The sequence below is a fragment of the Colobus angolensis genome, unplaced genomic scaffold (assembly GCF_000951035.1).
Source record: "Colobus angolensis palliatus isolate OR3802 unplaced genomic scaffold, Cang.pa_1.0 Scaffold79, whole genome shotgun sequence".
NCBI lineage: Eukaryota > Metazoa > Chordata > Mammalia > Primates > Cercopithecidae > Colobus > Colobus angolensis.
The window spans coordinates 2,011,970-2,032,880 of record NW_012121709.1 but is presented as its reverse complement, the minus strand read 5'-3'; the positions used below and the strand labels follow the sequence as shown (position 1 = coordinate 2,032,880).

At 50.9% G+C, this 20,911-nt stretch overlaps 1 protein-coding gene across 2 annotated transcripts in view; it reads left to right on the top strand.

Moving 5' to 3' along the window:
- RBM19 (RNA binding motif protein 19) overlaps window positions 1-20,911 on the top strand; it is a 144,850-nt gene that overhangs the window by 86,801 nt on the left and 37,138 nt on the right. For both annotated transcript variants that reach the window (XM_011928696.1, XM_011928695.1), the window contains exon 22: window positions 15,809-15,914. In XM_011928696.1, coding sequence (XP_011784086.1) covers window positions 15,809-15,914 — 106 coding nt within the window. The remainder of the gene's footprint in view (window positions 1-15,808; window positions 15,915-20,911) is intronic.

The following is a 20,911-nucleotide window of genomic DNA, read 5'->3' as shown; positions in this document are numbered from 1 at the left end:
TTTTGTGTTTTTGGTATAGACGGGGTTTCACCGTGTTGCCCAGGCTGGTCTCGAACTCCTGAGCCCAAATGATCCTCCCACCTCAGCCTCCCAAAATGCTGGGATTGCAAGCATAAGCCACCATGCCCAGCCCCATTTTACTTCTTCCTGAATACTCACTATGGGCCCAGCTCTGTGTTCATTGCCATAGATTTATTATCTTTTTTAAGCCTTAACACAACTCTGTTGAGCATGGAGACCAGTGTCCCCATTTCACAGATGGATAAGCCAAGACCCAGGTGGAGGAGAGGGGCTCATAAGCACTGGAGGCAGCTGGACTCCCAGGCTCACACTGGTGACCCCCACCTCCCAGCTCTTGACTTCCCTTCTTCCCAGTGTGGGTGGGGGCCACTCCCAGCATGAGTTACAGATTCTACCCTTCAGTTACTGGAGCAACCCCCCACCCAGGTATAGAAACATCTGATCCAGACAGAATTTCTGTTTAATGGGAACTTGAATCCAGCCAGAGAATCCTAGTCTGGTTTTAATTATCTCCCACCTTGCCCCGTGAGGGTGTGAAAACCTTTGATTATTTTTCCTCTAACAATAATTCCCCACCCCGAGGCACACGTCACCACAGGCCTGCTGGAATAGTCGCTGTGAAAAAGCTGTGGCCACACTTCTGCATCTTCCAAATGGAACAGAGGAGGAGGAAGTGAGGACGGGGGAGGCGCGGCCGAGATTCACACAAACGGCCCCTCTCCTGTGCGTGCACAGAGACAGCCGGGAGATGAAGCACATCCGGGAGATGAAGCACATCTGTGCGTCGCCAGAGACACAATCATTGACTTTTCCCTCTGTGCAAACTTTGCAAATGATGCTCTTTAATGCACTTGTGAGATAAACAGTGGCTATTGCAAGGGGCCTCCTGGCCATTGATTTTTCTCTTCTTTCTCTTCACTTCTGCTTCAGGCTCCTTGGTTTTGCTACACCCCAAATCCTATCTGATCCTAATTGGGTGTCTTATCAAGAAAAGAGCGTCCCACCTACATACACCAAGAAGTCCAAGGGTGGTCCTCACTTGGGCTGTCACATTTGCGTGCTCTGACTCACATGTTCTGCCTTTTCCTATTGCCACCAGGAATCAGCCTTCCAGAGTCCATTCCTCTTGGTCCTGGACTCCAGGGCACTCATAGACCCGATTAGACCTCTTGGGCTCTCAGCTTCTGACTGACCATCCAATTCTAAACTTTTGTAATTGAATCGAGTTATTTGTTGGTTTATTTGGCCTCAAACAAATGGTCCGCCTTGCAGATTCATTTCAACCCTTCCCTGCATCTTAAAACTCACCAGTCATCCTGAGCTTGGGGTGTTTTATTGTTGTTTTATTCCCCAGACTTTTAAAAATAATGTTTGTCCCAGCAGGGTGAGTTGCTCTCCTCCCCATGAGCTCTGGCAGGCTCTGCGGCATGAATCACTGGCTCCTGTGCTCTCTGTCCCCTGACACGTCCCTGGGAGGCCTCCAACACTTTCTGTCCAACGGCCGCACCGTGGCTTTGCCACTTGCATCTTCTCTGCAGAGGCGTCTTGGCTGTCATCTCCTGGTTGACAGTAGACCTGGCTTTCTTGAGAAGCTCAGATGTTGAAGCTACTCAGTTACCTGAAGTACATCCCAATCTGTACCCCGCTGGTCTGGAAAAGTGGTCTCCTCACAGCTGTGACCTCTTAGTCTAGGACTTCCCAGGGAGACTCAGTGACCATGCCCGCTCCCTCTTTCCAGCCATTGAGCAGGGCCATTTGGATGCTTGGGCCTTTTGCCAAGGGGATGGTTAGCATCTGAACTGGGCTTTCGAACATCATGGGGGTTCTGGAGTGTTCCTCCTAATGGCAGGTGTCAGAAGCCTCTAGAATGCAAGCTCTTCAGAAGCCATCCTCCCAATCCATCATCATCTCCTCAACCTCTTTTTCCACTTCTGCCATCATTTCCCAGTGGCTGGCAGGCTCCAGCTAGAACGTAAGAACTGAGTTCAAGGGCTGAAGTTGGTTACTGTCCCCAGAGTGGGACACAGTGTGCCACAGCAAATCCACAGTCAGACAGACCCGGACCCAAGTCCTGTGACCTGAGATAAGACCTCCCCTCGAGGTCTCACATGCGTCCTGGGAGGCCTGTCGCCCAGCGGGTCGGCTGTGGGCCTGAAGGGAGGCAGCGCGTGTAGAGCGTTCGGCATGGCCACGGCAGCTGCTCGGCAAGTGCCGCTTCCTCCCACTCACCGTTTCTTATTTTAGGTATTGAGAGTCCGATCATGAGAAGGGCCAGAAATCAGAAAAGCCACGAAAAGACAAGCATCCGTTAATAACTCCATCCGTCAGCACGCCACAGACACTTTTTACTGGGCAGCTACTGCGTGCCACGTGCTGTCGGAACTGTTCTGGGTGCCGGCCATTCAGTAGTCCAGCAAGGAAGAGCAACCATAAACAAATAGAGGGGAAAAAATGCACAGTAGAATGCAAAGTCCCATAACATCGAGGGGACAAATGAAGCAGGGTGACAGCAAATGCTAGTCGTGTGCAGACAAGTGTCCTGGGTCGGAGCACCTTTGAGGTGGCACCCTCCACCTTGCTGCTGTTCTCTGTTGCTGAAGTTTAGCAGGGCAGTGACTGGGTTTCTAGGCTCATCTGTTTGTCTCTGTGCGAAGCAGATCTCCAGGGTGATGGTGAGATGTCTGGCTCTTGGCTCTCTGGGGCATAGCACTCCCCACTTAGTCCAGACACGTGTAACTCCGCCCATCACCCGCACAATGCATCTCAATTTCTCCCATCACTGAAAAAGGAGGGGTTTCCCCAGTAAGTGACTTTGCCACCTTATACCTTTAAGTATCAGCCCTCTGAGAATGCTGACCATTCGGTGGAAATCTCCCTAAAATACACAGTGCCTTTTCTAACCAGTGCAAGGAATCCTGAGCCCAGGCCACAGTCTGGGGACACTGGTCAGATCTGTTGAGGTGTGTCTGCTGTTTGCCCCTGTCCTAAATAGCCCTAGGCTGCTGTGCTTTCTCAGTGGTTCTAATATGATGTTTTGATACTTTTTGTGTAACCAAGGGGTCAAAAAACTAAAGTCCATGTCCCCGTCGTCCGTTTTTATAAATAAAGTTCCATTGGCATGCAGCCACACCCACTCATTTACATATCATCAGGGGCCGCTTTTGCGCTACAGGGCAGAGTAGAGTAGTCGCAAAGCTAAAATTATTGACTGTCTGACTCTTTATAGAAAAAATGTGTGTATCCCTGGTCTAATTCGTGGCTGCTAGTTGTCACTTCTCGAAGCCTTTTGGAAACCTGCCAGTATTAATCCCAGTGCCCTTTTCAACTCCTCTGGGATGAGAAATTAAATAAACAAGTTTGTTTCTAAAATAAAAGTAAATAGGCTTTCAGTGGGTGGGCCATGGGGCAGGGCCAAGGGCTTTCCCTTAGGTGACAGGCAGAAGCTTAGTATGTGGGTTTCAGGCATCATTTTGTTTGCCAGGGGCTCTTTTCTTTATTTTGGCTTCTCTGGAGTCTTGAGGAGTGAGTGACAACATCTCCTTGTGCAGGCTGTAGTAGTCATGTGGCCTTAACAGCACGTGACTTGCTTTGCTGTAAGCTCCTTGTTCCCTAAGTCTCTGTGCTGGCCCCTAAATGGTGGCATTGCCTCACATTCCATTTGTGCCCTGCAAGAGGACTCTGGTTCCCTGAACCATATGCAGGGGCCTCCTGCTGCCATTGGAGGGCCCCTGTCATAGAGATGCCCTCGGGAAACCATGTAGATGTGGATGTTGAGGTGTGTCACCTTGTGCTTCTCAGGGAGGTCAGCACCCTGATAGTCCCAAACGGCTATGTCGCGAATCTCAAATCTCTCTGAGATATCTTCCTCTTGACCAGTAAGCAGGAGCCGGTGCTGGTGACTATGCGCTGCTGCTTGCTGCTGTTACTGCGGAGACAATACATGGAGAGTTTTCTAATTTCCTAGGGATGGGAACTTTCTACCTACCCACCTGTGCCCCTTGATCCCTACAGAACCCTGCAAGCTCAGTGGAAGTTCTTCCTGTATTTGTAAGATACAAACCCTACAAAGCTCAGTGGAAGTTCTTCCTGTATTTGTTGCTCTACTTTTCCATTGACAGCCCCCTTATTCTCATCACCTGCTCTCCTCGTTCCCTAGGCAGGAGAATCCAGGTCATTGGAAGATTCTTGCCTTAGCTCGAGGAGTCAAAACAGACTGGGAGAGCAGCACAGTGCAGGGCTGGTGCAAGGCAACCCAAGGCCATCTGGATTCATGCTCTGCAGACCACATTAGGGTTCTGAGCACTGAAATGGATCTGAGCCAAATCAGTGTAGGTAGGAGTCGTGGCAGGGGAAGGAGTGGGCACAGTGTGGAGATAGCAGGTGCTGAGAAGTTGAGCTGGCCACCCTGAATCCAGCCTTTTCAGGAGGCGTGGCTGGCAGCAGGCAGCAGGCGGCAGGAGTGGGTGTGAGCCAGTGACACAGTGTGTCTCCCTGCTTGCCATCGCCTGCTCACTCTGAAACAGTAGGTCAAGCTCCCTGCTCTGTTTTACAAGGGAGCTCACCCCATCTTCTCCTGCCTCGTCACTAACTTGGTTTCCACCCTCAGCCTTCCAGGATCCTGAGACTTCATCTTCATAGCAACCTCAGGGCTAGTTAAATCCAGGACCAGAGGTTTCTAGATTTGGTGTTGACATGGAGCAACCCTGGGGGCCCAGCAGTTCACCCTTAGTGGCTTTTCTTAGAGTGGCAGCAGAAATGGACAAAACAAAGGGTATCAAGTTATGCACAATGTTCACCACAGCTAGTGACTTCCTGGGTTCTCTCCATCTCCTCTTGGAGTTTCTGGAGTTACCGTGGAGATATCAGGCCTGATGGAGATAATAGCAAAAAGCAAGATATGCAGCTGATTAATTCTTGAAGCATTCTTAAGCTAACAAGCGAGCGGCTGGGTTTTTTCTGTTTTTTGTTTTTGTTTTTCCTCTTTAATTTTTGTCCTTCCTCTTTTCAGACATTTCTTGTACTGAGGATGACGACACCAAAGGGTGTTAAATTGGTTCTGAATGTCCACCTCTGGCTGGCCACATTTTAGTAACGATTTCATTAGCCTGAAATATCCACTTTATTTTCTTGTAATGGAATTAGCTGTACTTGAGGCAGCTGAAGACCAGAGGGAGAGAAAGTAGGGGAGAGTGTCCACTGTGTGTTTCATTCAGGCAGAGGGGTGGAACTGACCAGAATGCAGTACTGCAGGCCAGAAATCATGCCTCCATCCTCTCCTGAGAGGAGGAGCGTGCACAGCTGTCCCAAGGGCTTGCTCCGCCCAAGGGATGGCAGAGGTACCTGGGTCTGGCTGAGAGATACCTTCTGGGGGACAATTTCTTCTGATTATGTTGTAAAGCTAGTAGGACATGTGGATAAGAGGGAGATCTCCTGCTCTTTCAGAGCTCCATGAATCACAGAATCACATCTGGCCTCTTCTGCTTAGGCCCCTTTGCCATCTTAGCTCTTTGCTGGGAACTCCTGATGTTCACTAGGAAGGGTTGGACTCACTCAGCCAGCTCCTCGCTTTGAACACCAAAACACCGTAAGGGCTTAGGAGGGGTCACCTACCTGGCACCAATACAGATCCTTTTCACAGACAAGTACATTACTCACAACAGCTCCCATTTCTTCAGTTCCTGATATATGCCAGGAACCAACAACATTGTGTGTTGGTTGGAGCCCATTTTATAGGTGACAAAACTGAGCCTCAGAAAGGTGGTGGCAGGTGCCGGGCTGGGATCTGAACCAAAGTCTGGCCCCACAATTAGGTTCTTTTGGTGATGCTTGATGCTGTGACTTGGCCACTCGCTATCAGAGCTAGACTTCCTCTGCAGAAGCTCCCTACTGTATACAGTCCCTGGTAAGTTAGAAGTGTTACCTGAATGTTAGTTAAAGACCAAGGCCTTGTGCCTTAATGTGTATGCTCAGCCCTTCTGAAATGACTGCCTTCTTTTCCTCTCCCACATCATACCTCCCAGCTGTGTTCCGTGGAATACCAGTGTCCTGAGAGACGCTAATAGCTTTCCTTGTTTGGGAATTTGAGAAACACTATGTCTTTTTCTTTCTCAGAGAAATCCTCCATGTACCTAACATATTAAAGGCACTGACAAGGTCTGCAGCAGAAAAGCTTGCTGAACTCTGTTTAAACAGATGTCTTCCAAACTTACCAAATCCCAGAAGACTTTACACACAGAATACCTATTAATATCTTTCAGGACAAGTTCAAGAAACACTGTTCTTAGAAAGTTATCTCTGATTTTTAAAACTCTATTTTTATGAAATTCTCTGCCCGAGGACTCTATTCAGGTTCAGCAGACAGTGTTCCCCCTTCAATTGCTTCTAAACTCCATGCACAGATCTACCCTGTCTACTGGGAGGCGACAGGTGAGGAGAGCATAGGCTTTGGGATTTCATCAGGCCTTGGTGTGAGACCTGGCTCACCATTTAATAGCTTTGTACATTTTGATAAATACCTTAAGCAGCCAGAGACTCATTTTTCCTGTATGTAAAATGGGCACACAGCTGCCTCACAGGGTTACTGAGGATGCATAAGAGTAACAAATGGACTGTATTTAGCACAATGCCCGGCCTGTTGTGTGCTCTCAAATAAAGGGTGTGACTACAGAAGGTGCCTGTGATGGAGCAGGAGAAAAAATACCAGAATGTCCATTTCTACTTAGGTTTTATTTCATCCTTCTAAATTTCCTATTTGTTTATTTATTTATTGAGACAGAGTCTCACTCTCGACCAGGCTAGAGTGCAGTGGTGCAATCTCAGCTCACTACAACCTCTGTCTCCAGGTTCAAGCAATTCTCCTGCCTCAGCCTCCCCACTAGCTGGGCTATTTACAGGTGCGCGCCACCACACCTGGCTAATTTTTGTTTTGTGTTTTTAGTAGAAATGGGGCTTCACCATGTTGGCCAGGGTAGTCTAGTACTCCTAACCCCAAGTTACTCACCCACCTCAGGCTCCCAAAGTGCTAGGATTACAGGCGTGAGTCCCCGTAGCTGGCCTTAAATTTCCTAATTTTTATTTAAAGATCTACATAGAGAATGAAGTAGCAGTACATGCACATACCATTTATCAGTTTTAAACAGTACATATATTGGGGATGCCTGCTGAAAACTTGCTGAGAGTGTGCACCAACCCTGGGCTGGAGGGGATTGAAAACCACTGGCTTAAAATCCGCGCCCCCTGGAGGCCAGAGCACATCAGGTCCACTATTCTTTCCCAGCGCAGAGCTTGGTGCCTGCACACAGGATATGCTTGGGAAATATTTGCCTGGTGATTGCAGGATCCATAGTATCTGAATGACGAGTCCCATGAAGATTCCTATCAAGCTTCAAATTGTGGTTTGAGTGCTGGAGATTGGTGAGGGATGATTCATTCATTAAGTGTAGCCACAAATGTGTTCACATCTGAGGTAGATGCTGTGCAGCAAATTGCCATGGCAAGACCCTCTCTGTCCCCAAAGAGCTTAGAATCCTGCAGAGGCTACATTATGTGAACACAACTGAGAGGGCTGGTAGGCTGCACGGGCCAAAGGAGAGGTCAGAAAGGCCCTGTTGCTTGTCCCAAGCCCTAACCCCAGGTCATAAAGAGGTAAGAGGATTCCTCATTTTGGGAAGTAGACCAGCCCTTATGACCTCTTGAAACCAAAATCAGAATGGAGCTCAAACATAGAGCGTGGTACCCAAGGCAGCCCACAGACTCCTTCTGTTGTTTTTAGCAACACAGTGTCTTGACTTTGTTACCAATATTTTAAAATCTCATTTCTTAAAAGAATCTGGATCACTAGCTTCTTTGGAGGAAGGGGAAGATCTGCTAGTCCCGGGTCCAGATGTCCACCTGACTGTCTAGATTAGGGCCGAGTGGCCCCTGTCCCTTCCAGTGGGGCAGTGGGCCTCAACCCTGAGCAGGCCCACACTCACCTAGAGGGCTTGGTGCAGCCCCAGAGCTTCTGATCCAGAAAGACAAGAGGTGGGCAGAACATTGCATTTTTGACAAGCTCCCAGGTGATGCTGATGCTACCAGTCCAGGGATCAGTCCAGACTGGAAATGATTTGCCTAGGTTCACCCAGTTGGTGAGGGGCAGAGCCAGGCCAGGAGCCTACTTTTTCCAGTGCCAAATCCGCCCCCATCCAAAGCCTCCAGGAGGGTCCATGGGTTCCATCTGAAACACAGGCCCTGACTCTGATTTAGAAATACCATTTAAGTGCTCATCCCTGGGATTTCTTATCTAGAAAACAAGAGGCTCACGCTTGCCTGGAAAGGACCCCAATGAAAGGCTATTGAGAAAAGCTAAATGCCGTCCTCCACACCTCTTTTTTTCACTTTCTTGGAAACTAGGCCATTTTTCAGCCTCCAGGAGGCAAAAATGAAAGGGAATATTGCGTTGATGGTGATAAGGTAATCTTTCTACACCTGGCTCTCACCATAATGAGCAGTAACTGGAGAAGTTCAGTCTCAAAGGCACTCTCTAAGAAGAGAGAGCAAGAACAGAAGAGGAAGAAACTCCACACCTAAATATGCCTCCATTAAATGACTTCCAAAGCCATTGCCCCTTGTCAGAGCAGGCTTGACCCTGCACTTTGTACGCACTCATCAACGTAACATTCTGCGGGAGAGAAAGCATCTCAGTGCAGGGCAAAACATGCTGAGACTCCTTGTTTGTGTCTGCATCTTAGCCAGGGTTGCCTGTGGAGGAGCCAGTGTCTTCTCTTTCCCACCAAGCAGCACATGATTTGAACATCGTTATCCAGACAGTATTCCTTTGGTAAATGATCTAGCTGGCCCGCCCCCCTTTTTTTTTTCTTGCTGTGATTATTCATTGCCTGGAAGGAATAAACATGAATACTTTGGAAAGAGTGTTGATTCTTGAGGACCAAACGCTCCTTGTAATAGCATATGGTTGCACTACATAAAAGAGCATCATCCTGTGGGACAGAAAGACTGAATATGTTGCCCCCAAGTGTGACTATGCCTCCACAAGAGCATAGAGTTATATGAGATAATGCATGTGAAGTATGGGGACCTGGCACTTAGGGAGAGGTCAATAGATGATGCATCCATGATTAAATGAATGGATACAGTGTTTTCTGAGTGCTAGACACAGTCTCAGGTTCTGTAGACACAACAGAGTATAAGACCCCTGACATCTTAGAGTCCACTTTCAGTCTCTAGCAAAATGAGAGGAGAGATAAATAAGTAAACGAGCCATTTCAGACAGTGCTCAGACGTGACAAGTGGGGGCTGGTGTGCAAAGGAGGCAACGTTAGATAGGGTGGTCACAGAAGGCCTCTTTGAGGAGGTGGCATTTCAGCTGAAAATTGAATGGCAAGAAAGAGTCATGTGAAAACAACTAGGCAAGCAGGGTTCCAGGTGATGCAAAACGCAAGTGCAAAGGCCCTGAGGTAAGCATACGTTTTGGTGGGTTCAGGGAATGGGGAAAGCCAGTGTGGATTCTTCATAGTAAATGAGGAGGTACGGGGTATGAGATAAGATTGGAGAGCAAGAAAAGTAAGTCTGATCAGGCACAGCCTTGAGTCCCAAGTAAGGAACTCAGAAATTATTCTAAGGATACAAAAACCATTAGAGAGTTAAGCAGTTTGGAAGAGATGATGACTGGCACATACACACAAAACTCAAGGCACTAGTGGCCATGGAAACCCACTGTGGGAATGGTGAGGACTAACAGATATTCATGAAACTTGAGACAGTATAGCCATTGAAACCCACTGTGGGAGTGCTGATGACTAGCACATACTTGTGAAACTCAGGGCACTAGTACCCATTGAAACCCACCAGATTGATTGGATTAGCCTCTGTTAAAGAGTTGGATGAGGCAGGCTTGAGACCAGCCCTCACCAAAGGCTTTAGTTTGTATACATCTCAGGAAAAGTGAGAATTTTAGATGATAGTTCTGTTCCCAAGCCTCCCTCCACTACAGAAATTTCCCATTATAGACAAAGGGATAGGTTTGCCCCTAGCTGTGCAGTTGGTCTATCTCTCCAGCTTGCCACAACTGGGGCCCTTGGCCACATGGGAACTCTGTAAGGGAAGGGGAATGTGAGACAGGACACAGTGCAAGGCAGCTGCCATCTTACCATATTTGTTGCTCAGTGGGAATGGTTCCGTGGGTTCATAAGTTCATTGGTGGGGCCCTTCTTTAGTATGAGGCCAGGGGAACAGTAAGCAAAGATCAGGCATCCTCAGCTCTAGACCTTTATCAGTTGAGATAAGTGACTTTATTCCAGAGTCGTCTTGTGCCTCTGAGGAAGAGGGGAGGGAGCTCACTGGCTGCTTCCCAGCTAAGAGGCTTCCCATGCAGCTGCCCCCAGTCAAGGTGAGGGCACCCTGAGAACAAGGTTAATGCTTGACCTGCTGGTGCCTCCCTCCCTGTGCTCTGCATCATCTTTGACTGCTTGTGGATAGGTGGACCAATCGTGTGAGCTCTTAGCAAAGCATAGACCTGTGGGGCACACCACCTGCTTTGAGCCTAGCTCAGCCTGATGCTGCCCAAGGAAACTTGGGCAAGTCACTTCACCCCTTGTAGTAAGGTAAGGGCTCACCGAGACCTTGGAGAAATCATGTTCCTTCTTTGAGCCTCAGTTTTCTCCATCTAGGAAATGGTATTGACATCGCTTAGCTCACATGGGCCTTATGAGTTCATGTCCAGCAGGTGCTAACATGCTGCAGGGCACGTAAGCGCTGAGGAAGTACCCAGTGAATGGACAGACGTGCGTGTATGTGCGTCATATGTGTTAGAAAATTGGTGGGGGTGGCATATTTGAAAGGCTTTTTAATGCCAAGAGATTTCGCTATTTTTTCTCACCTCTAGGTGGAGCACAAGCAACCTGCAGTTTATGCTTATCATGAAACCACCCCTTCATCTTGTTCGGATCACACCGTTGTTCTGACTCAGGGTCTCTGGGGTGGTGGCAGACTTTTTTTCTCAGCAATGCCTTGGGCGCAGGTGGGGAGAAGTTATGCCAGCAAACTCCCCCAATGACTTAGCACTTCTGCTGGGATTCTGGTTCTTCCAGCAGATCCAAATAGTGAGAGGGACTTATGTCCTGGAAGCAGAAGGCCCTAGGCTTGACCCCTACTTGGTGCCAGCATGCAGGCTGTGGGGTTAAGCCGAACTCCCAGCCTACCCTGGCTCCAAGTACCAGCACAGCTGCAAAACTGTCCAGCTCCGCATCTCTGGAGGGTTCTCGCTTCCTCTGCTCCACCCTTCCTCTCACTTCTTTCTCCCTGAGCCTGTCGCTTCAATCAGGGAGGGTGAGAGAGACCCAAGATGATTCATCCCTTTTCGGTAGCAGCTGCTGGCCAAGGCTGGGGCAAGACCAGTCAGGGGGCACACAGTTTGCATGGAGGGAGGAAATCCCCACCCACCCGCACGCTGGCACACACACACACACACACACACGTATTGTGTCTGCCTTCAGGCCTGTGTGCAAACACGATTTACATCCCCCGACTTGTTTATGAGTGCTGGGCATAATTGGCTTACCTCACGCAACACCTCGGAGCCCCGTCCCACCTCCTCCCCGCTCTTCCCTTCTCTCCCCTTCACCCCCCCAACACTCCTCAAAAGAAATTAGAAACGTGACAACAAACTCCATTCGTGGAAAACCCACAAACCCACCACCAATCATGTGCCTGGCATGGCAGAGGGGGTGGGGCTGCAGGGTGGGGGAGTAATTGGTGAACCCAGGGTGAATGAAATAATTGGAAAAGTAAGGTGTGAGTTTGTTACCGAAGTGTGAGCGTGGTGGGGGAGGGAAGGAGGTCTGTGTTTAAAAGCCTGGTATGTCCTCTTTATTCACAGCTTCTGATACAGTAATTGCTACTTTGTGGTTTCTATTATCTGCACAGTGGGGAGTGTGGTGTGCGTCTCCTTCCCTGAGCAGCAGAGTTGGTCTCAGGGAGGAGTTCCTGGGTGCCCCGTGATTTTCTTCCTCCCCAGTCCCTGGTGGCCCAGCGCAGCTTCACCCCGACAGTGGCCTAAGCTCCCAGGAGACAAAGGTTCACGCACAACTTCCTTCAAAAGCTGCTCTTAAAAACAGCTTCGTAGACCTTGCTGTCAGATAAGAACCTTAATAATGGCTGGTATTTATATATCGCTTATCTCCAGGGAGCTAAAGGTACTTCATTGATTTCTTCTCCCCCAACCTTTTTTTTTTTTCTTTTTAATTCTCTTTCGATAGCTCTCTGAGATCATTAGTATTGGCCTTATATGATCCCACACCGTTATACAAGCAACCAAGCCATTCACTGTCCAGCTTTGTTCTTGGGCTGAGAGAAGCAGCCCAGATGAAAAAGACCCGGATTTTGAGTTCCTGGGTCCGTGGGACATGAGCAAGTCGCTTTTCTTCTCTGGCCCTTGGTTTTCCCATCTGTAAAACAGAGGCACGGAGATGATGTATTTAAAAGACCACATATTGCAGGCACTCATTGGTAGCGGAGATGATGGCAGCAATGACGGTGTCTTGAAGCCTCATCCATGCATTTCAGGAAGTGTCCACAGACATTGGGAAGTTCCTTCTAAGATCTAACCCTGATCTTTCAGCTCCTCCTTAAACTTCAGTTCTCTCTTGTCCTGTTCTTACAAGGAAGGAAGAAACCTGCTCACTGTAGCCATTTCTCTGACCCTGAAGAATAATAGGATTTCTGAAGCTTCTAGTCTTCATAGGCGGCATTTCATTTGTCATGCTGATGTCTGCCTGGAAACCCCTGACCACAGCCGGGACCTCCCCAAGGCCCTTCAGCTGCCTGGGATGGGATTCCTGGCTCCCTGATCCCTGCCCACGATTCCTGGTAGATCCAGGTTGCCCTTCTGTCCCGGCTTTCCCTGCTGAACTCTCAAATGCCACTTCTGCAGGCCACGAAAGCATGGCTCCTGCAGCCTCTCCTCAACGGCGTTTTTCTCTACCTTTTAATTATTTTTCTCGCCTTTCTCTGGACCCTTAGCTGCTTACAATGCACAGAGCATCCACAGCTTGCAATGTGCTGCAGAGAGGGAGGAATTAACCTCAACAGTCCTTTCTCTCTCTCTCTGTCTCTCTCTCTCTCTCTCTCTCCCCCTCTCTTTCTCTCTCACACCACCCCCCTCCCATGACCCCTTCTCCCCTTCACACACACACACACACACACACACACACACACACAGAGTCTGGCTTACCAGAAATCTGGGCAGAGGTCATTGAGACCATCAAGGGATAGGAGATTATAGCCCTTGTGGGCAGAAGTAGAGGGTTTGCACACAATGTGGGCAGAAGGAACTGGGACTCGGTCTACCCCCACCTTGCCTGGTGGTCTTAGGGAAGTCACTGGACCCCTGGGAGTCTACACAAGGCATCCCTAGCCACCCTGCATGAGGTCTTCCTGCTTCACCCCAGACCTGACCAAGACTCAGGAAGAAAGAGGCCCCAGCTCTTGCAAGTGGCCAGTCCCCGTCCAGATGATGCAAGGGGGTTGAGTCATTGTGCAGCAGAAAGAGAGCTCAGGCATGTCAGACATGCCTGGATTCACATTCTAACCCTGCTGCCTGTGAGGAAGGACCCCTGGCTCCCAGAGCTGCGGTTTCTTCATCTGTAACATGGGAATGATAAGGCTAACAGTGGTTCACATTAGTGCTATGTGTATTTCATTTCACCTTCATCACCACTCTCTGAGGGTAGGTGTAATTTACCCATGGTAATGTCTGCCTTCCAAGGCTACCATTTGCTTGTTCATTCATTCCAAAATACCTTCAGGCTTCTACCCTGAGCCAGACGCTGGGCTCACTGCCACAGGTCCAGTGATGAGCAAGATAGATGGGGCCTGGACTCTTGCAGAGCTGAGCCCTAGCCCCGGCCAGGGAAGGCAGAGAAGTAAACAGGCATGCACCTCACAGACCCTTGGTCGGGGAGCACAGTGAGTGGTGACACTGTGGATGGTGGCAGTCACCCCAGCCTTGAGGGGTTGGGAAAGACATCTCGGGGCTAGTGCAGTTAGGTGAGGCCAAGGCAAGGATGGAGGAACCAGCTCACCCAGTGGCTGTCTGTGGCTGTGTTGAGAAAGCAGCCAGCCTGGTCTTCCCTGTGCCTCTCAGTTGCCTCATACCAGCTCTGAATGCTCTCAGGCTCCAGCCCCTTAGCCACCGGATGTGCCATCCCTGCGGTCCCAGTGGCCTTCTGAAGACCTGGACCCAAAGAACCATTCTTCTGAATGAGCTTACAGGAAAATGTGTCCATGCCATGCCCTCCCTGTTCAAAGCCAGCATGGCAGAGGGGCTTTGGTGGAGGGAAGAGAGACAGTGTCTGTCATGGGATGCATCCGCCTTTAGGTGGCAGAATGAAGCAGGGTTTGCAGGCTTGACTCCTCAGCTCTCCAACCTCACCTTGTCCCCCACCTGCCCAGCCTCTGGTCCCCAGTCCCGGCTCCCCTCCAGCAGGGAAACCCGACTGGGCTCCACTCCCCACATTCCTGGCTCCTTCCCCTCCCTGGGAGGCTGGCCTTGTCACCAGTGCCTCTCTGCTGTTTCTCGTTGCCCACACAGAGGAGGCACCAGGAGGAGGGAGCAGAGCTGCTGGGGAGAGCTCCGAGGAGACGTGCAGATTCATTTTGAGGATTCATAATGCCGCATTTACACACCGTCCTGCCTTCAGAAATTGGGCTGGCAGATGCCTGGTCATGCTGGCAGGGCTGTGGGTTAACGCTTCGGATTTAGCTTATATCATTTCACGAGAGCTTATGGCCTTTACTGTGTTTTTTACCCAATCGGTCTTTGGCCCGAAAGCATCCTAGACCATCGTGCGTATGTGTGTGTGCCCAGGCGGCCCAAAGTGTGTGTAGATTTTCAAATAAAATAATACCTCTCTTCAGATGCCGTGCACATTAAATATTTATCGGCAGCAATTTGTATGTATATATTTGATAAATGGACATTAGGAAAAGATTGGGGGGTAGGAAGTGAGGCAGGGAGGCCTGAGAAAGCCCTATCCCTTTGTCCTACAGTTTCCCAAAGCTTTAACCTGGAGGACAGGAGAAGAGGGAACCGGGGGGGAATGGTCCAAGTTTGATCCCTGTCAGGAGAAGCCAAGCCATTTTCTTCTCCAGAGCTGTGCCTGACTTTGGCTTAGAAGATATCGAAATGAAAGCTCAGAGGGAGGGGAAGCAGGGTTTAGAGAGAGTCGCTGCGTGTCATTTGAGCACTAAAGAAACACATGTCCCATGTCCCAGGTCCTGGAGAACGGGCCCCATCCCATTTGCTCAGCCTGGGGTCGCCGTGTGCTCAGCTCAGACATAGAGGCAGTTTGGAAAGGTCAGGCAACCCTGCTGGTCCCATGTCCAGAGCCCTGACTTACACACATGGGCAGTGCCCCCTTGACCTGCCCAGGCCCCCCAACCCGAGCCTGGCTACTTGTGTACTAGGCAGGGTCCTCCCCAGTGCATAGTTACCCCACAGGGAAGTGGGGCCCCATGGGGGCAGAGAGTCTCTAGCTAGTTGCAGAGGAACTGAAAATTCTCCATTCACATCTCCAGCCTGATTTTTCCCTCCCTGCCCTGCCTGATGGCCCGGGCCTGGGAGGAGAAGGCCGCCCGTGCCCCTGAGCTGACACGTGCGAGCGTCTGCGTGCCTGCATGCACTTGTCTTTTATAACCCAAAGGGATTTACGTGTGAGAATCAGTCCTGCCTTCCCGACCTCCCTTGCAGGCCTCTAGTCTTAAACCCCTATATCTTGCCTTTTGTTTCTAGCACCTTTGGGGAGTTGAAGACGGTCCGCCTGCCAAAGAAGATGACCGGGACAGGCACACACAGAGGCTTCGGCTTTGTGGACTTCCTCACTAAGCAGGATGCAAAGGTGAGACCATGGCTCCCTTCCCCACCTGTCCCAGCCTCCCCTTTCCAGGACCCGTTATAGGAGAGGCAGCCGGGCCTCTAACACACACAGAGTCACCTCCTCATGCAGGTGTTCTTTTTTTGCCTTTGATTCTGCTTAATGTGTACAACATCCTTGGAGAAGATCCTGGGGGTTTTGTATTCGGAGGAAGGAGCAGTTTCTGTGTCCCCCTTCCCTCCCCCTGTTTCATGTATGCAGGAACCTGGGACATAAACTGGGGATGGGAAGCAAATGGGTTTCCCAGGCCTCTCCAAGTCATCAAGAAAATTCCTCAGTTCAGGTGGCCCCCCGGGGTAAGCAGCATGGGAAATGCCACACAGAACAGTGCGGAGAGGGCAGAGCACTTGGAAAGGAGAGTAAGAGGCACCCAAGAAGCAGCCAAGGGAATGCATCTTTCCCTTCCTTTTTTCTGCTCATGGCCGGGGGTTCTGTTTTGTGCTGGTTGTCTGTGAGGGCAGCCCCGGCAGGTGCAGCTGCATGGAAGCGTGTGTACCGAAATCCCTCCAGGCTCCTTGAGAACCTTTTATTTTTGAAGCAAGGCAGCATCTCCAAATCGGTTCAGTGCAGCACAGCCAGGCTTTGCTCCTGCAGTGGGTGCTGGGCCCAGCCGCCGATGTGGGGCAGAGGCTGTGTGAACAGGGGCCCGGCTGTACCCAAAGCCACTGCCCTCATGGCACCGAGCTCCAGGTCAGAATCCAGAAGGAAGGTGGTGGCAGAGCTGTCACAGTGGGCTGCCTTCTGTGAGCTCTGCCCGCAGGCGACCTGTCCCCTCTCAGCCTCGCTGTTCCTCAAGGCTAAAATAAAGTGACAGGGGGGTCTCATTAATGGCTGGGATCCCCTCCACCTCTGACGAGCTGTTCCTCAGAAGAACAGTGAACATTTCCTGGAATCACAGCCATTGGGCTTTAGCAGGCTGGCATCACAAGAGACCCAGGGTGTGGGTCAGCTGTGCAGAACCAAAGGTGGCAGCTCCGGGACACAGCTGCGGCCTTTGTGGGCCCTGGGAACACACACAGGCAGAGAAGGTGCACTGGGACCCTCGGAGAGCCTCGCCAGCCACCTTTGTCTCTGAGTCTTGAGCTCAAGTGCCTGTTTTGTTGACACATGGCCATATTTGTCCGGACATCTGCTCCTCTCTCCTCCTGGCTGGCAGCCTTTCCCTCGCCTCACGTCAAGGACAGCAGGGAACCCACCTTGCATGCAGCAGGTCACGGCCCTCACCCTCACAGCGGGGCAGGCACGTGGTGCCCTGCATTGGCTCAGGGCAGCAGCGGAGGGCTGCCTTTCAGAGCTCCCACCCATGGCAGCTCAACCCACACTGGCCTTCCCCGTGCCACAGTTTTCTCATCTGTGAAACGGGAATGATGGCTGCGCCCCCCTCCCAGGGTTACAGCAGGTGATGCATGGGAGACATGACTCAGTCCTGGCATGTGGTGGGCACTCGATACTGGTACACCATTTCCTTCTCATCGCCACCAGCCTGGTTCGCTTCAGAGCCACCCTCGGTCCATGGATTCATGCCCACATGTGATGCTCTGTGGACAGAACAGAGTACAGGGCAGCATCTTTTCTCCACTGCATTCCACTGAGCTCTGGGTGTCTGAGGGGATTGGGCAGTGATGGTGTAGAAGTGTTGTCATCTATCTTATATCAGAGTTCCTGTAGGAGGCTGTGCTTGGAGGAGAAATGAGAGATTCACTCTCTGCTCCTCAGAAACGTCTCTTACAAAGGCCAGTGCGAGAGCTTGTCGTTACAGCACAAACTTCAAAGCCAGACTGCCTGAGTTTGAACCCCAGGGCTGCCACGAATCTCCCATGTGACCTTGGGCAAGTGACATCCTTTCTGTGTGCCTCAGTTTCCCCCCCTCATAACATGGTCATAGGGTTTTCCATATTTTCTTAGAGTCATCGTGAGGTTTGAATGGGGTGATGATTTAGAACAGGGCCTGGCTGCTGTGTACTGGCTGTTGCCTGTGCTGAGGAGATGGAAGGCGGCAGTGATGACAATGGTGATGGTCCGAAATAAGAAAGGGTTTTCCCCTCCTTATTTGGCCACCCACTGGGCCTCTTTTCTCACCCATCCACTGGACCTCTTGTGATGCCAACCTTTAAAGCCCAATGGGTGCTCCTCCAGGAAACGCTCACTGCTTTTCTGAGGAATGGCTTGTCAGAGGTGGAGGGGATTCCAGCCGTTGGTGAGAGCAGAGCGCAAAGGCACTGGAGCCCCTCACTGGAAGCCCTCTTTCAGCACCCAGAGGTTCATGCCGGGTTGACACAGCCTTTGGGACATGGAGGGTTCAACCAGGGCGGGCGCCAGCCGTGAGCCCTTTGACATGTCACCGTTGGCTCAGTTTTGCTCATCAGCTTTATTAGGACAGAAGGTGGACTCCCAGGTAATCGGGGCAGTGCGTGCCATTGAGGAAGTTCACCTAGCACCCAGGGAGCCCGTGCTTGCCACCCCCGGGCCCGGCTGCGGATGTTCATTCTGAAGCCCAGCACAGCCCTCTAGTGATTTATGGAGGTGGCAGCTCCTCCGCCTCCATCCCTTGCCTGCCTTTACTCCGGGCTCCAGGAGGAGAAAGGACAGCCGAGGACAGCACAGGCTCAACTCACAGCCTCTCAAGGATTGGCCCTTCTCCCTGTCAGGTGGCTATTTCTGGCCCCTCCATCCCTGTAGCAACTCTTACCTCTCCCACACTGAGGCTTGTGCCACGGAACACAGTGGTCTTCCAGGAAGGAGGAGCCCATCACAAGCATATCTTTCCTGCAAGGATCCCTTTGCTCTTTTTGTTTCCCAGGGAAGCTGCCATTGCTTTCTCCCTCCCCAGCTCCAGGTCTGTCTGGAGAACTTTATTGTCTTCTGAGTGGAACATTTAGCACTCTCCACTGACCCACAGAATCGTGCACACTGCATATTAGTGAATAGGATTCTGAATATTGTAAATATCTAGTTAGCTCGAGGGTGGGCGTGAGTTTGAAGAGGGAGAGCAGTACTGCCAGAGACACGGAGTCAAAAGCACTGGTGATCTTTTTTATCTCAGCAGAAGGAATTTAGTGAGAACCCAGGGCTGGTAGAGGAGCCTCCATGATTCCAGCCTCTCAGGGCCAGCTCCCATGCATCCTCCCCCTGTCAAAGCTCTTAGGGAAGGAGACTTCCTTCAGAAACCCTTCCCAGGGTTCAGTTCAACCCTGACCCACTCAGATCCCCCGCCAAGGGCACAGATCCCATTTCCTGTCGTGGCACCCTCAATGAAGATAAATAGTCGCCCCCTGCATTGGCATCGGCCACCTCTTGAGCCAGGAGGTCTACCCCAAGCAATCCTCAGATGGGAGGAAAGAAGGGAGGGATAAGTTGAAAGGAGGGGGCAGCTCAGCTCATTGTAGAAGCTGAGGCTGGAAAAGGAATGGAGAAATGAATGGTTTCTGGGAGGGGCCAGTGCTGCGGCTTGAACTCTGGTATCTCGACTCCCAGAACGGTGCTCTTTCCCCATCATCCATCAGTCCATTTGCCTGCTGGCAGAGGATAGAAGAATTAAGGCATCCCCTCAACACCACAGTCCTTGCTGTGGCCCTGAGCACATGCCGTCTCCACTGTCCCTGAACTGAGGGGTTCTGAGTTGTCTGACCTTTCTCCATGAGACCCACGTCCCACCGTGCATATCCTCGAGGGCTCTGTGATATCCTCAAGCCCCTTCTGGGTTAAGCACACATACCCCCAAACTGGAAAGAGAATCCTAGCAAGAGGCTCCTCGAAGGCTGTTGTGGCAGAGCTCAGAGTAACCAGGCAACTGAATGATAATAGCAAGAGGCTCCCACGAGCGTGCCGGCTTTGTATGTGACATTCACCGCACTCGCACTGCCCCATCCCAAGCTGCGGCAGCCTCAGCATCAGGCGGGAGATTTGCATCCAGTCTCCCTCCCCAGTCTTGCTGAGCATTTGCTTAGCTCCAGCACTGAAGCCACCGTGGAGCCCTATGAATTGATGGGAAGCCCAGACCCTGGTCTGTTACTGAGCTGCTCTGGTGAACCGGGGGTGGGTCCTGACCATCTGCCCTCGTCACGGGCCCTGGTGACCAGAGGCCTGCTCAGAGGAAGCAGGATCGATGAGCTGGCATATTCTCCCAACCTAGGACATTCTATCAGCCCCTGATGTCCCGGGCAGTAAATGTCAGTCCTTCTGAAAGTGCTGGTGTTATCTAAACCTCCAGGTGTGATGATCTGGCATTTCTCAAGAGTCTTCCCCATGTGTGGAGGGAAGCAGGGGACAGAGGTTGATGGAGGAAGGAGAATGGGGGTGGTATAGGAAGTCAGTGGTCTCCTGGGGGGCCTGGGTCTACACCGTGTGCACGGCTGTCAGTTGTGTCATCAGTGCCACGCAACCAGGGGACCACACAACCTGGAAGTTTCTAAAAGGGCAATATCTTTGAGTTGATAAAAACCGTCAACTTCTGGAAGCCTGTCTTTGGCAGAGACAATGCAGGACATTTGCATATATAAGTTTTAATCCTCACGGGACTCTAGGAGATAGGTGATAGGAAGCCATTTGATGGCTGGGGAAACCAAGGCTCAAAGGGACAAAGCTGCTTGCTCAAGATCATATAACGGTACTTGGCAGAGCTGGGAAAAATCTAATTCCAAAGCCTGTATCCAGGGATTCCTCCTCCCTTCATTCACTGATTCGCTTAAATTCTGTGTGTCTCCACACCAGGCTCTGGGTACCGCCTCTTCTCCCTACCATGCCCACCATCTCTCACCCAGCCCTGACACCTCACCAAGGAGAATGACTCTCGAATTAGAGGGACACTTTGGAGGAAGGCCAAGAGATTGTCCCTTAGAACGTCTCTTGGGAACAAGTCCAGAATGAAATCAACTCCTCCCAGCCCCCAGAGGAGGAGTGGGCATTCAGTGAGCTGTCCCCACTAGCGCACACTACCATGCTGCCTTCCAACCCTGCCAATC